Source organism: Crinia signifera, chromosome 8 (genome assembly GCF_055691185.1).
Source record: "Crinia signifera chromosome 8, ASM5569118v1, whole genome shotgun sequence".
In the NCBI taxonomy this organism is placed as follows: Eukaryota; Metazoa; Chordata; class Amphibia; order Anura; family Myobatrachidae; genus Crinia; species Crinia signifera.
This window is the reverse complement of record NC_139224.1, coordinates 96,149,365-96,163,452: the sequence shown is the minus strand read 5'-3', so window position 1 is coordinate 96,163,452 and position 14,088 is coordinate 96,149,365. Positions and strand designations below refer to the sequence as shown.

General features: G+C 44.0%; 1 protein-coding gene across 10 annotated transcripts in view; it reads right to left on the bottom strand.

The window, feature by feature from the left end:
• Nucleotides 1-14,088, bottom strand: part of LOC146026277 (complement factor H-like) — a 960,333-nt gene that overhangs the window by 247,178 nt on the left and 699,067 nt on the right. For all 10 annotated transcript variants that reach the window (XR_014454407.1, XR_014454408.1, XR_014454409.1 and 7 more), the window contains one exon: nucleotides 3,740-3,931. Coding sequence is in view for 1 of the 10 variants with exons in the window: in XM_083156809.1 (XP_083012935.1) it covers nucleotides 3,740-3,931 (192 nt within the window). In the remaining 9 variants the exon portion in view is untranslated. The remainder of the gene's footprint in view (nucleotides 1-3,739; nucleotides 3,932-14,088) is intronic.

The window sequence follows — 14,088 nt, the reverse complement described above, 5'->3', positions numbered from 1 at the left end:
CCACCTATTTGCCCCACTCACAACCCCTTTCCTCATTCTCATCTGCTCGCATAAGACATAAGCCTGATGGTTTATGGTTAAAGGGTTCTGCTGACCCCTTACACCCGCAAGGGCTTATCACCAGCAGCTTCCACATCATCCCCACCTGTATGAGACATAAGCCTGCTAGGCTTATGGTAGAAAGGGGCCTGCTGGCACCCCAATTCCCCCACGGGGCTCATTCAAGGCTCACACCTTCACCCTTATTTCATATGTACATGTATTTGCAACTATAGAAATAAAAGACATTTTTGATTTCACACCATCAGCATTGTGTCACTCATTTACACATACAGAGGAGAGCGCTTAACTAAAACCTCTGATTTATGTTCTTCAAGTAGTTAATCCAGTGGCAGTAAGACTCAAACTTCCTAGATCCCTTAGGATTCCCAACGTCTTTCATGTGTCACTTCTAAAACCGCTTATTATCAATAGGTTCTCTTCCCTCAGACGTTCTTATACACCCCTCCTGGTAGGAGGTCATGAGGAATATAAAATAAGTCAGATTCTGGATTCAAGGGTTTCCAGGGGTCGTGTTCAATTCCTCATTGACTGGAAAGGATTCGGTCCTGAAGAGCGATGCTGGGTTAAGGCCTCTGAGATTCACACCCCACAGTTACTCCACAAGTTCCATCGAAAATATCCCAATAAGCCTTTCATAGGGTGTTCGGTGCCCACCCCTAGGGTAGGGGGTAATGTCACAGTCTCCCGGACCGCGGGAGTCTCTTACCGGGTCCGGGGAGGTGACTACTGCGGGTGGCAGGCTGGGCATGGCGGGTGGCAGGCTGGGCATGTCAGGCGGCAGCTCGGGCAGCAGGCTGGGCAGACCAGGCGAAGCCGGTCTGATGCGGGCGGTAGCCGGCAAGATAGCGGGCAGGCGGCGTCTCCTTCTCTCGGAGCTCCGGCAGCGTGCTTCCGGCTTCCGGGTACACGGACGCGCGCTCAATAGGGGCGCGTGCGCCGCAAGCTCTAGGATTTAAAGAGACAGGCAGGAAGCTGACGTAGTCAGCTCACAGTATAAAGGAAGTCTCTGGCAGGCAATCCCTGCCAGAGTATAGGCTCACACCTACTCCAGTGTTCCTGTGCCTTGTACCTTATCACCCTTGCTATTGTTTTGACCCGGCCAGTTCCTGACGACTCTCCCGCTTGACCCCTGGTACTCCATTTGGCCCCTCCGTGTATGACCTCAGCTTGCTCCCGACCATCCCTCCGTCTCATCCCAGTGTACCGCAACTGTGTCTCCCGTGTATGACCCGGCTTGATTTGGACCTTCTTTGCCTCTTCCCTGGGTACCTAACTGACCGCATTGGTACCGACCCGGCTTTCCTACTCCCGGCCTCCAGCTCATAAAGGGAAACCTAACCAGAGGACTGTGACCGACGTGTCGAGTGCCGCAGAAGCCCAAATCCCAATTGGAGGGGTCACTGGCAGAAAACCCTCGGCACGGTTAGACTCCGCACCTCTGCGTTAGGTCTAGCCAATTCCCGAGCTGATAGGCAGGAGTCCAAGTATATTTGTGACAGTTATTAACGAGAAAAGACATGTGGTCAGGGATTTTCTAACTTGTCATTCTTTTAATGTCATTTATGGGATTGAGTGTCAATGGAATCACTTTTACATTGGGAAGACGAGCAGACTGTTTAAAGTTAGAATGACCGAACACATTAGGAATATTCGGAAAGGTCTGGAGACACACGTGCATTTTAAACTCAAACATCAATGCAATCCTGACTTTATAAAAAAAAATATGTTCTGAGGAAAATTAAAGGCGACAGCAGAGGTGGAGATATTGCTGCGTCTTTAGCTAAAAATGAAATGACCAAGATTTATAACCATCAAACTCTCGTTCCTAAGGTCTTAACCAAGACTTTGAGCCTAAATGGTTCATGTAGTAGTTTTTAAAAATAAAAGTAAAACATTACGTATAAGGATTCCTGATTACAGATTTGTTTTATAAATGATTTTTATAACTTTTTATCAAATTTTTTTATGATGTTTATGATGAGGATTAATTAATTTTCGGTATATTTATTTCCCATTATGTATGCTTCAAAATAACGGAGGAAGAAAAATATGCACATGACACTTTAAGAAATTTTTTCAGATAGAAGTATCCTCTATAATATTGATGGGTTGCATAGAAACCAGAAACAATAAGATTTGGAATGCAAATATGACCGCCGGTGGACCGCAAATGTAATTTCCGCTTCCGGGCAGGACTGGAAACTGGAAGTGGAGGGAAAAGCCGGTGGAATGTAAAGGGGATTGCTGGTGGACCGCAAACGTCACTTCCGCTTCCGTTGAGGACCGGGAGCCGGAAGAAAAATCGTGCCAAAATCGCTGTGATTATGGACATATGTGCATAATATCTTCTGAAAAACATGGAAATAAAGGGGACATTGTTTATAAAGGAGAATCCAGGATTAGATTGTTAGGATATTCCATGTCTGGTAATAGGATATCCCCAATAGGGGTATGAATATGGGATCAGGCACCTTTCCTCCACATGCCTTGAGAAAGAAACCCAGAGGAAAAGGGGAACTGCTGACCGACAAGGGTGACCAGCTTCCAGGGACGCCTGTTTATTGTTTCAACATCTGCTTTTATTATCTACTTATCTGTTGTAGACAACATCACTCGGTGAGAGTCAGCTGTGGCATACCTTGTTTTTAATGTAAATATCTGTTGTAATAAAAACTGGTACTTCACTATACCAGCTTTTGCTTTATTTACATGTGACATCGGGAGTTGGGGTGTGGTATATTACCCCGACAGTCGGGATTCCGACAGTCAGTACTCCGACGACGGAATCCCGTCTGCACAGCGTGGGGAGCGCAATGAAGCCCCTTGCGGGCTCGCTGCGCTCGCCACGCTGCGGGCACGGTGGCAAGCTGTGCTTGCCACCTATTTTATTCTCTCTCTATGGGGGTCGTGGACCCCCACGAGGGAGCAGTCGGGATTCCGACGTTGGAGGAATGACTGTCGGAATCCCGACTGTCGGGGAGCCGTCCGGCACCCAGGAGTTGGGGGTACTCAGGATTCAATGGTGACGTTACCGCTCCCCAAATAAGCAATCTGTCTACCCTGAAAAGTAGACTGACCTTAAGGGTACGAGTCATACCATCTGTGAATAGCTCTATAGCAATATATGTTCTATTGTTTTTTACTGTATTGCCCTATTGTTGTTTTCTCTCTTTGTTTTTGAGGTACAACTAACGAGAACATAAGAGAGTTCACTGTCTGCGCCAAGGACTTGTCAGTACTTTTTCTGTTCCCAATCGGTGTCCACGTGGATGGTAAAGTATAAAAAAAAGCTGAAAAATGATTAATGTGTCTACCATTTCCAAGCCCACCTATTGCTTGTGTCGACCTTTGTCAATGTCGACCATGTGCATGCTGACCCCTTGTTGCTGATCTATTGACTGTCAACCTATACATTGTCTAACCGCCATCTGGATACCAACCTGGACAGTGACTTCTTCATGTGCTACAGGCTAGACAATGTGATGTCACAATGTATGATATGTCACATGCTATAATTGTTACAGTATTTTATAATTATCCTGAATAACACTACTAAATGTCAAGGAAAAAATGTTACTTTAAGTGGAATTTAGCTCCTACAAATATCAGCAGTCATTTCCTGTTCCCGTTTTGTTACATTTTCCCTTTAGGAGAATATAAGATATTCTTATTGTACCTCCAACAAAACATCTGTCATATCTCATGTTCCCATTGTCGCATACAGCCCTTACAGGTGTTGGCCGTCTATATCCTTGCTTGCAGACAATCTTTACTTCTTCACCATTTGGAACCTGTTTTTGAAGGTCACTAGGTGATACCAGCTGAACATTTTTGACATCAGTGTCACTTAGGGAAATTTTACATGGCTCTGTAAGAAAGATAAAAACACACACACACAAAAATAATTAGATACAGTATATCAGATCTGGCACCACCAGGTGTGACAGGCAATCAGCTAGTAATATGGTAATTGGGAGCATATTTAAGGTGAGTATTTTCTATCTTTGTGTAACCCTGTTATACAGTATGTTGTAAAGACATTGAATCATCAGTTAAAATGTTGTACTAGTGTTACCGGTTTCTTGTCCTGAGTTTTAATGCAGATCCGGTTCATTAAGTACACAACTGAGGTAATGGAGGAACATGTTACAGTGATCCAAAGTGATTGCAGTGATTGCATTGAAGGTTAGTCGCACAAGACCAGATGGTATTAAGAATTGTATATTGTAGATAACGAAGGCACTCTTATAACTCTCTTTCTTGACTGGTATAGTTCAGGAGCATCTGGGATGTGCTACCACTGGACAAGAAGTCAGGAACAATGAACACATTTTTTTTTTATAACCACTATATCCAGATTGGATAGAAGCACTTTTATACCAGTGATTAAACATAGAAACATAGGCATATATTCAATGCCGTGGGCGAGCGGTGACTGCGAGCAGGACTTTTTGCTCGCAGTCACCGCTCACCCTGTCAGTATTCAACTGACCCCCCTCATTCGCAAATTCCCCCTCGCTCCGTTTTTTGAGCGAGGGGGAATTTGCGAATGTGCCTCCAAAAGCTGCGAGAGCCGAGGCTAATTACAGCGAGTTTGCTGCACTAGCCTCGGCTCTCGCAGTTTAGGGGAATCCTCGCCGTTCTGTGACAGCGAGGATTCCCCGGGAACGTTGCATAGTGCGAGCAGCCGGCGCGGGGGTTAAACTGCGAGGATCACTGGTTTTCTGTGATACTCGCAGTTTAACCCCCTCGCCGGCCGCTCGCACCGGCATTGAATACTCACCATTGAATTTGACGGCAGATAAGAACCACTTGGCCCATCTAGTCTGCCCCTTTTTTAAACATGTTACCTCAAACCATAGTTGATCCTTATTTTTTTGTAAGGATATCAATATGCCTATCCCAAGCATGTTTAAATTGTACTACTGTATTTGTCTCTACCACCTCTGATGGGAGGCTATTCCACTTATCTACTACTCTTTCTGTGAAGTAATGCTTCCTCAAATTTCTCCTGAATCTTCCTCCCTCTAGTTTCAGTGCATGTCCTTGTGTTCTGTTGCTCCTCTTCCTGTGAAGAATGTCTCGCACCTGTACCTTGTTAAAGCCCTGGATATATTTTAAAGTTTCTATCATGTCCCCCCTTTCCCTTCTCTGCTCTAAAGTATACATATTAAGCCACCGAGCCCAAAGCAACGCGTATTATTTTACATGTATTTCCTTACGCGTATTACTTTACATGTATTTACTTTACATGTCTTCCCCTCGTTACATGTATTTAGCGTCCGCTCGCCACACTATCAGTGGTGTAGCTAGGTGCTATGGTGCCCGGAGCAAGGGCATGTTTTGCGCCGCCCCAATTTATAGTAGGCGGGGCTCTTGCGTGGTGAAAAGGGGGCACGGCCTATCATTATACCACACACCGTAATTGCCATTGCATATTTTTGGTAACTTTGTAATGCCCATTACACATAAAGCCACACGCCGTAATGCCAATTTCACATAAGGCCACACCTGATGCCCATTACATATTATATAACAAACAGTAATGCCCATTACACATTTGACACATAAGTGCCATTTAGCTACGTGCTCAATGCCAAGGGTCTCCATGCTTGATGCCATGGGGGACTGAAATTGCTCATTGCCAGGGGAGAATGAAATTGCTCATTGCCAAGGGGAGAGCAAAATCCTGATGCAGCCGACTCCAACAGCTGTACTACTGCCATGTATACAGCTGCAGGGATCTTCTAGGGCTGCCGGACAGGGTCCCGACAGTCGGGATCCCGACAGTCATTAACCCGACGTCGGGATCCCGACTGTTAAAACACTGACGGACGGGTTCCCGAAGGCCGTCGGCTATTTTCCCTCGTGGGGGTCCACGACCCTCATAGAGGGAGAATAGAATAGGTGGCGAGCGTAGCTCGCCACCGTGCCCGCAGCGTGGCGAGCGCAGCGAGCCCGCAAGGGGCTTTGTTGCGCTGGCCACGCTGTCTGAGACCAGGCAGTCAGGATCCCGACGTCGGGATAATGACTGTCGGGATCCCGACTGTCGGTGAATCATACCACACCCTCTTCTAGACAGTCTACACTGGGGGGAAGGGGGTGATGTAGAGGGCAGTAACATAACAACTCCCCTTAGAAGGGGGGGGGGGGAATAGGGTAGAGACAGCACCCCCCCCCCCTCCTTAGAAGGAGGGAACATAGGGCAGGAACACACATTCTCCCCTTCCCCTCCGGAGGTGCCAGCTTCATCACCCAAATTAAGAAAAAAGTGCTCCATAAGACTTTACTTAAGTGCTGCTGGCTGCTAGTAAATGTTCTTAACTCTGCTAAATTCAGGCTGCAGTTTAGCAGATCTGTTATCTAAACTTTCAGACCCCACTCCCTCTGTGCCTGGCTTGTGCAGGAGCTACGTACAGTATGTACAGTTGTCTGGGAGATGGCTACAGGCACATATACAGCATCCCGTATACAGCAGCAGCTCTCCTGGGCACATAACCCCCGACCTCTAACAGCAGAGCCCAATAAAGCATAAAAGGAGGGCTGGAGAGGTGTACAGATAAGGAGAGAGAAGGGAGGGAGGCAGTACCTTAACCCTTTCAGGGCACGAAGCACTTCAAGTGCATAGAGATCATCTTGCAGTCAGCAGTATCAGACGGACTGCCCTGGCGGAGGAAGGAGGCGCATTGGCTGTGATGCTGCAGTCTTGTCCTCTGTGTGACAAATCTCCCTGCCAGGCAGTCAGTCCCCCTCCTCTGTCTCCCTCCTCAGTCCCTGACACTGCTGCTCCTGTTCCAGTCTCTGCGCAGACTACAGAGAACGGAAGCAGCCTTCCACTGCAGGTCATTGGTCAGCAGCCTCCCCCTCCCAGTAATGCACTGCGGGTGACGGGCATTTATTATCAGGGTACATACAGGGTGTGATAGGGGGGGGGGGGGGGGGCTTGCTAGTCATCACAGACGACTGAGCCTGCCCGAGCAGCAGCAGCAGCTTCAGTCATAAGTATTGGAAGAGATTATATAATTGCAGGGATCATTTGCGGAGGGGGGGCGGGCCAGCGGCGCCAGTCCACCAATCGGCGCCCGGAGCAGGAGCTCCGGTGGCTCCGCCCTCCCTACGCCTCTGCACACTATATAAATCAACTTCACGCCGATGTGGATAGTGGGGGTATGAAAAGTTCATAGGACGCGTACCGCTGCCCATCGCGGGCTCGCTGCGCTCGCCACGCTTCCGGTTCACGTTCATAGTGGGGGTGGCATGGAGTGCATTTAACATTGTAAGCCCCCATTAGGGTGCTTATACAATTTTAAATCGCATACCATTGTATATGCGATACAATGGCATACAATGCCAGACAATTCGATGGTATACAATTTTAAATTGTATACCATCGGCTGCCATCGCATACCATCGCATGCCTTATGGTCTGCGATGCGATATGAGCCGTGCTAGTACACAAGTACCAATATTTTTTGCGCACGACACCATAACAGACCTTTTATGTTTTGCTCATTTTATCTATCCATACTTGTTTGAATGCCAAGAGAGGAGGAGAAGAAAAGGAAACTCTGGGTTACATCACAGATGTATTAGATGTTTTTGATACAAGGTAAAATGGCAAGACTTTGGCCCTTATTCTGGTTTGTGCGGTAATGTCCGCGTGCGTTCGTGCCGCCGATGTTTTGTGTCTGAGCATGTGCAGAGGCGTCTCTGCGCATGTGCGAACGGAACGCACATCCAAATTCCGCATGAAATGTGTACACTACGAACAGGGGGTGGAGAGGGGCGTGAAGGGCTGTTTGGGCTCATTACCATATGTTTACACCCCACGTTTCATGGGCGTTCCCATGAAAACGCTGGGCGTATGTATGGTAATGTGGCCGTGACGCACGTGTAGGGGGCGGACATATGACATTGCCGGATGTCAGCTGCCCGCCCAGATCCCTGCCTTTGCACGGAGAAATGCCCGTGTGGTCTGAGGTTGCGGGAGCTGGCGGACCACTCGTCCTGCATTCGATGGTCTGCGACCATCGAATGATGGGGGACGTTCCAAGAGATGGAGGAGGTGTTTCCGTGAGAAATCCACTCGTGCTCCGTGCGGTCAGCGGCTTACCGCATTCGGACGGAGTGAGCGTTCCGTACGAAAGGCGGGGTTTAGGACGCACTGTCCTGCCCGCATATTCGGCTCCGTCCGCACCGACCAGAATAAGGCCCTTTATTAGGTATGTTCTAAAATACACTGTGTTCCTTTATCAGTAAAAACAATATGTTAAGCGCCGCAGAAATATTTTTGGATAAAGGGCAGTGTTTTGCCAAAGAAGGAGACAGGTTTTGGTTTCAACAGTTATTCTGTGATCCTCATTTTTCCTGTAATGCTACCGAGGTGTAGGTATTAGTATAGCAGGATTTAAATCATAGGACCGTTTTCCATAAAACCTGTGGTCTCTGAAAGGGCAGGTGCTGCAAATAAATGGTTAATTTATTTATGCTCCAATTTAAGCTTTTACTCACAAGGGGGCAGTGTTGCATAACAATTTACAGAGCTACAGTGATATGCGGCAAATAATTAGTATGCATACAATAGCTTAGGAAAGAAAAAGATCCACTGGACATAGCCAGTGGTTACCTTAGGACCCGGCCAGCCTGTAATGAAGGACTGGTCAGAGGTCTGCCGCTGTGTTTGCTCTGGTTGCGCTGCCTCCTAAGTGAGTTCCTGCCTGGCCATGTGAGTGCACCACGTGGTCTGGCAATCCCTGATGTACGTTTCGCTGTGCTTGGTCACAGGGGGGCGTGACCGTCTGCTGCAAGTCCAGATATTTGTTACCTGGTTAAGCCTATGAGAAGCCTGGATATTTGATTGACAGTGCTGTCTTACAATGGGGCATCACTGTATATTATCTAACAGTGCAAGGAGGGCTCGTTTCAAACTACTCCCCCACTGAACATATTTTCCGGTTCGGTTGGGAACAGGATTTGAAACTCTTCTGTAGGAAACTACTATTAACTAAAATGTATGATGGTAGTACTCATGAGACTCCCACCCTCCCCACACCAAACTTACCGACCACAAGTTCAATATCGGAGACAGAGACACTTACAAATTTCGAAGATGAGGCACTCCAAGCTTTGGAAGACCTCATATTGGAATACTGCCTGATAAACTCTTCTGATGACACAGCAGCGATGTTCACGGGGATGAGACGCACTAACGTTTCATACTGTAGTACACTGAGTAAGCTGGGTTCCATCGGTACAGTATATCAATCCGCCGCTGGATTGGTGGAGCATTAGCAACCCAGCGGTGGTGATTTGGCGGATGGGAGAGCAAGAAGAAAAGAGGATCGTCAAAACCTCTTTGATGGCGTACTGGCAGCAAGAATGTATGTAGGTAGTTCTTTGAAAACTAGACATTTGCAGCTAGTATAGTCATTTACCATCGCTAGCGCTACTAGTTTCCATCTGCCCCAGGGAACCCGCCATTGACTTCTGCTGCAGAGACCCCGTGTCCGCCCCGCACTGCTGCCTGCCACCAACCCGCCACCACTGCAGCAGTGGGTTGGCAGGTGTGGGGGCCCCAGATGTGCAGGGACCCCGGGGTGACCGCACCTGTCACTCCATGGGTAATCCACCACTGATTTACACAGTGCGATTTTGGCATGCGATTTTGACTAGATAGTCAAAACTGCCTAGAAAGTTATATAAAATCTCACATTGTTTAGCGAGATAGGGATGTGCGCCCTGCTCGTCTAGCATAGATAAACTGTGCAGGCAAGGCAATTTTTACTAGATCACATATTATCATTAGTTAGTCAAAAATGCTTAGTCAAAATCTCTTTGTCAAAATTTCTGAAGCCTCAAACAGACAGGACAACTTCAGCCCTGTGCTTAGCGATGTAGTTTAGCACAGATGGCTTAGCACACATCGCTGACACACATGCTATACACCAGCAATGTGTGCTGAGTGATCTGTGCTGACAGGAAACTGGCAATGTGACTAGATTTTTACCTCATGCGGGGGGGGGGGGGGCATTGCCGTTGCACAGGGGGAATTCATGATCCATGCTTCATTTCTAAGCGATCTAGTCAGATCGCTTAGAAATAGGGCTGCAATCGCCCCATGTGTATTCACGATCGCTTATTCAAAATTGGCCATTAGCCAATATCTCAACCGGTGTACATGGCTTAACAGTTACTAGACACTTTGCATGTTATCTTACACCCAGATCACACTTTTTTTTGCCAAACACTTAAGAAGTATTACAAACACAATTATTGGAGGTGAGCATATAGGTAAGCAGTACTTTCACAGAGACACAACTGTTGTGTCACCCACAATTAGGAATCCCAAGTTTTGCTTACCACTACCGACTGATCTTCTAAAGGATGGCATGCATAAATTAACACCTTATAATCAATGCAGGAAAATGACAGTGATGATGCTATTTGAATGTATATATCTATCATTTTTTATTTTTCTAAATAAACAGCTACATAATGTTGGTAAAGTGTTGTCTGTCTGTCTGTGTCATACCTGTCAAAGCCTATTTTTCCCCAGCATATAATTTCCATAATTAAGATTTTAACCATGCCCATAACATTAATATAGTCTGAGATAAATATTATTTTATCTCATAAGTCAGGAAAATATTGCATATAAATTTACATATTCTAGCTCATATGCCATGTTTGGTCTTAAACTGATTGGAATAATAGTAGCCATCAGATGACAGTTATTAGAACTCCATATCATGTTGCACTCACATTTTATACAAGTTATAAGTTTACATTAGAGTAATCATTTAAGTCAAGCAGAAGAGGTGTGGCCATTGTTAGAATCCCTGAACCATTCACAGGATACAGTAAACAAGGGGCGTGTCTGCAGGCTGTTGGTAGAATGTAACTGAATGGTCCTTAGAAAGACAAAAGGATCCACCCCTCCCCCTAGAGAGATTTCTTGGAAAGTAAAGGAAATAGTTACAGTTAGTTGCGATTGGAACTTTGACCAGATAAGATGGGATGCAGCACTCCTGGAGAGATGGACAAGATGGATATATGGAAGTAACGTATACATGTAAAACTGATTGAATTGTGTACTAGGACCCACGGTTATGGAACATGGATTATGTTAGAAAGTTTAGGAGCAGTTAACTTCCAATCTTTGTTATCTACTGATATTACATGTGCTCAGGCCCAGATTATGGTTACATACAGTTACACAAAGTAAGCTTGTGTCTGTGTTTAAGATTGACCTGTGTGAATAATGTTTAGCTAGGATCATTGAGATAAGGCATTGTAATACTATATCATACATAGATTTGATGGTTAAAATGTGCTGTGTTATAGCCTGTTATTATGAATCGTGAGTGAAGTATATGTTGATCAGCAAGATCTTGGTGTGATGTGCTGACCCTGGATAAATGGAGTTTTACTGTGTTGGAAGTGTGATGTTTTGATCTGTTAAGAAAGGATGTGTTTTGCTTGTTAGATTGAGATACTATCCTGTATCATACAAGAAGATTAGGCCATAAACTGAGGCCTACATGCCTATTGCCATTTGCTTGGCCTAAGGCTTAATCATGGATGCTAATTGTGTATCACAGGGGCTGCACACAGCAGCAGTTGGTAGATATGTTGGTGCTCAGAAGGAGGCCTGGAATTTCTTCTGTTAACATGTGCTCAAGCTTCGGCCTACAGTATGGCCTTTGTGTAGATAGACGGTTCCAGCAACTGTTCCTGATAGCACAGGAACAGTGTGCATTGCAATAAGTTAACATCCGTAGTTACGGCCCTGTGTGTTTGAACATTGATATTTAAACTAGGCAATGTGTGTCCTGGTTTGGTTGTGGAAAGCTTTGTGTAATATCCAGTGAGAATATCTAGATACACTGGCGGATAAAACCTATATGAATGTAGTAATGTATTTTGCATGTGTTCACTTTTATCGTATATATATGAGCACTGTTTGGATGGCGAGTACATTGCCATGAGTTGTGATTTTGGTATAGCAAGGCCTTGGATTGTATAGTGCTATTTAGGTGCGATATTTAGCGAATACATTGTAGCTTAATGATATTCAACTTGTGTATGCTGTAGGTTCAGTGTGTTTGTTAAATGTGCAAGTTATATTCCGGATTGTGAGTATTGCATGATGCTGATTAGTGGTAATTTGGAGTATGTTGTGGATAGATGAGTGAATGTACAGACATTTTATGTTTGGTTGTACAATCATTGATACAGTTTCATTCGCTTGCATTCATAAATAATATTCATTGATTATATTTCTGGACATTCGCTTATTGATCGCGTGCGACATGAATAAATTAAGTATACTTTGCATATATAAATAAATGGAAATTCATAGATGGGTGCTCGTCGTGAGATATTATATCCTTAAAGATATGCAATATTATGCAGATTTAAACCAATCAGCAAGGGAGGGATCACATATAGGAGTAGAAATAATTATTTAAAATTTTTCTGTTTTGTTTTGGTTTTTCTAAAGCTGATGGTCCGGGCCTGCATTTGTATAATCTGTAAGATACTAATTTGAACTTTGGGACAACAGGAAAAACATTTATTTATATATAAATACCAAGATGCTATTCTATAAGTATATATGTTATAATAATTTTGTTTTCTCTCATGCGATGTTATCTCCTTTTGATGGTTATCTTTTAAATAACAGTCAGATATGATTGGCAAGGGCTGATTCAGGTTGAATTGTTTTAGCAAAATTTGAATTGTTTTATAAGCAGTGCAAATTTTAAATAAAATGCACATTTTTATAATTGCAGCAGAAGCGGATTATAAAGTATATATGCATAGTCATAAACTGCAGGTATTTTGCAGCCAGTTATTCAACCTGAAGAAGCCATTGATAATTGTGTAAACTGCTTGTTGTATTGCAAAGATTTCTGGGTTAAATGCTTGTTCTAGGAAAGGAATTTTTTTTTAGGTGTATTTTTCAGCATACAATAATGGCATACTAAGCACAGTGGTAAGTACTGTCAATGTTAAAGTGAGCAATGTATAGATTGTTTAATTGTAAACTATCGTTTCCATAATTGGTAGGATTGAACCAGAGGTATTTTAAATACAAAACTATTGTTTAGAGATAAAGTAGCAAAAGATAAAATACCAGTCAATAGAAAAAATCAAGTAAATGTACAGTTAAAGCCAACAAATTCCAAGCAGTATGAAATTTGAATGTTACTCTAAAGTATTAAATCTGAAACTGAAACTAATTGTTACCAAACATGATAAATAACATTTTTCTCTTTTTTATTCCAGGCTAAAAGACAGATTTCCCTTAAACATGTAAAAACACAGCAAAAAGATTCTTAACTTTAAAAGTACCAGCCAGAGGGTATTTAGATGTAAATTAAGGTGTTGAGACAATATATTTACGACCATAGCCAAAGGGAGAATTTGAATAGGATTTATTCATTTGTTTACTCTCCCAGCAGTGACTGTAGTTTTAATAGTTTACAATAGAAACAAAGTATTTCTTTTTTTTTTCTGTTGTGATCTTTATCCCAAATGTATAGGTACATGAAAACTGGTAAGAGGTATTGTATTGTGTGGAGTTTGTACCTGTTAAGAGTAAAATTGCATTTGTTTTCCCCTGTGAATGTGAGATATTAACAGTATTGTAAGAGGTGTTAAATTCATAGTGCCATATCCTTGCTAACCACAAATGTTATAGAAAGAGTGTACTGTTTGGATTTCTTGAATAATTAAGTTACTGTGGGATAGAGACCATGCCAAGTGGCAGTGTGTGGGCCCAAATAAGTATTGAGACACAGTTGCGTGATGGACACATGTGCTGGCGCATGTGATTGTTTACGTAAGCTGTACAGGTAAAGGCCCAACGATGGGTAGTGATAATTAATTGTGTGATAATTACTATTCAGATAAATTGAGTAAGACTCCTATTGAGTTACAAACAGGATTCTTTTATTATTGTTCAAAATTCAAGAAATTCAAATAGTATTGATTAAATTCCCATTGATAGTCAAGGGAACC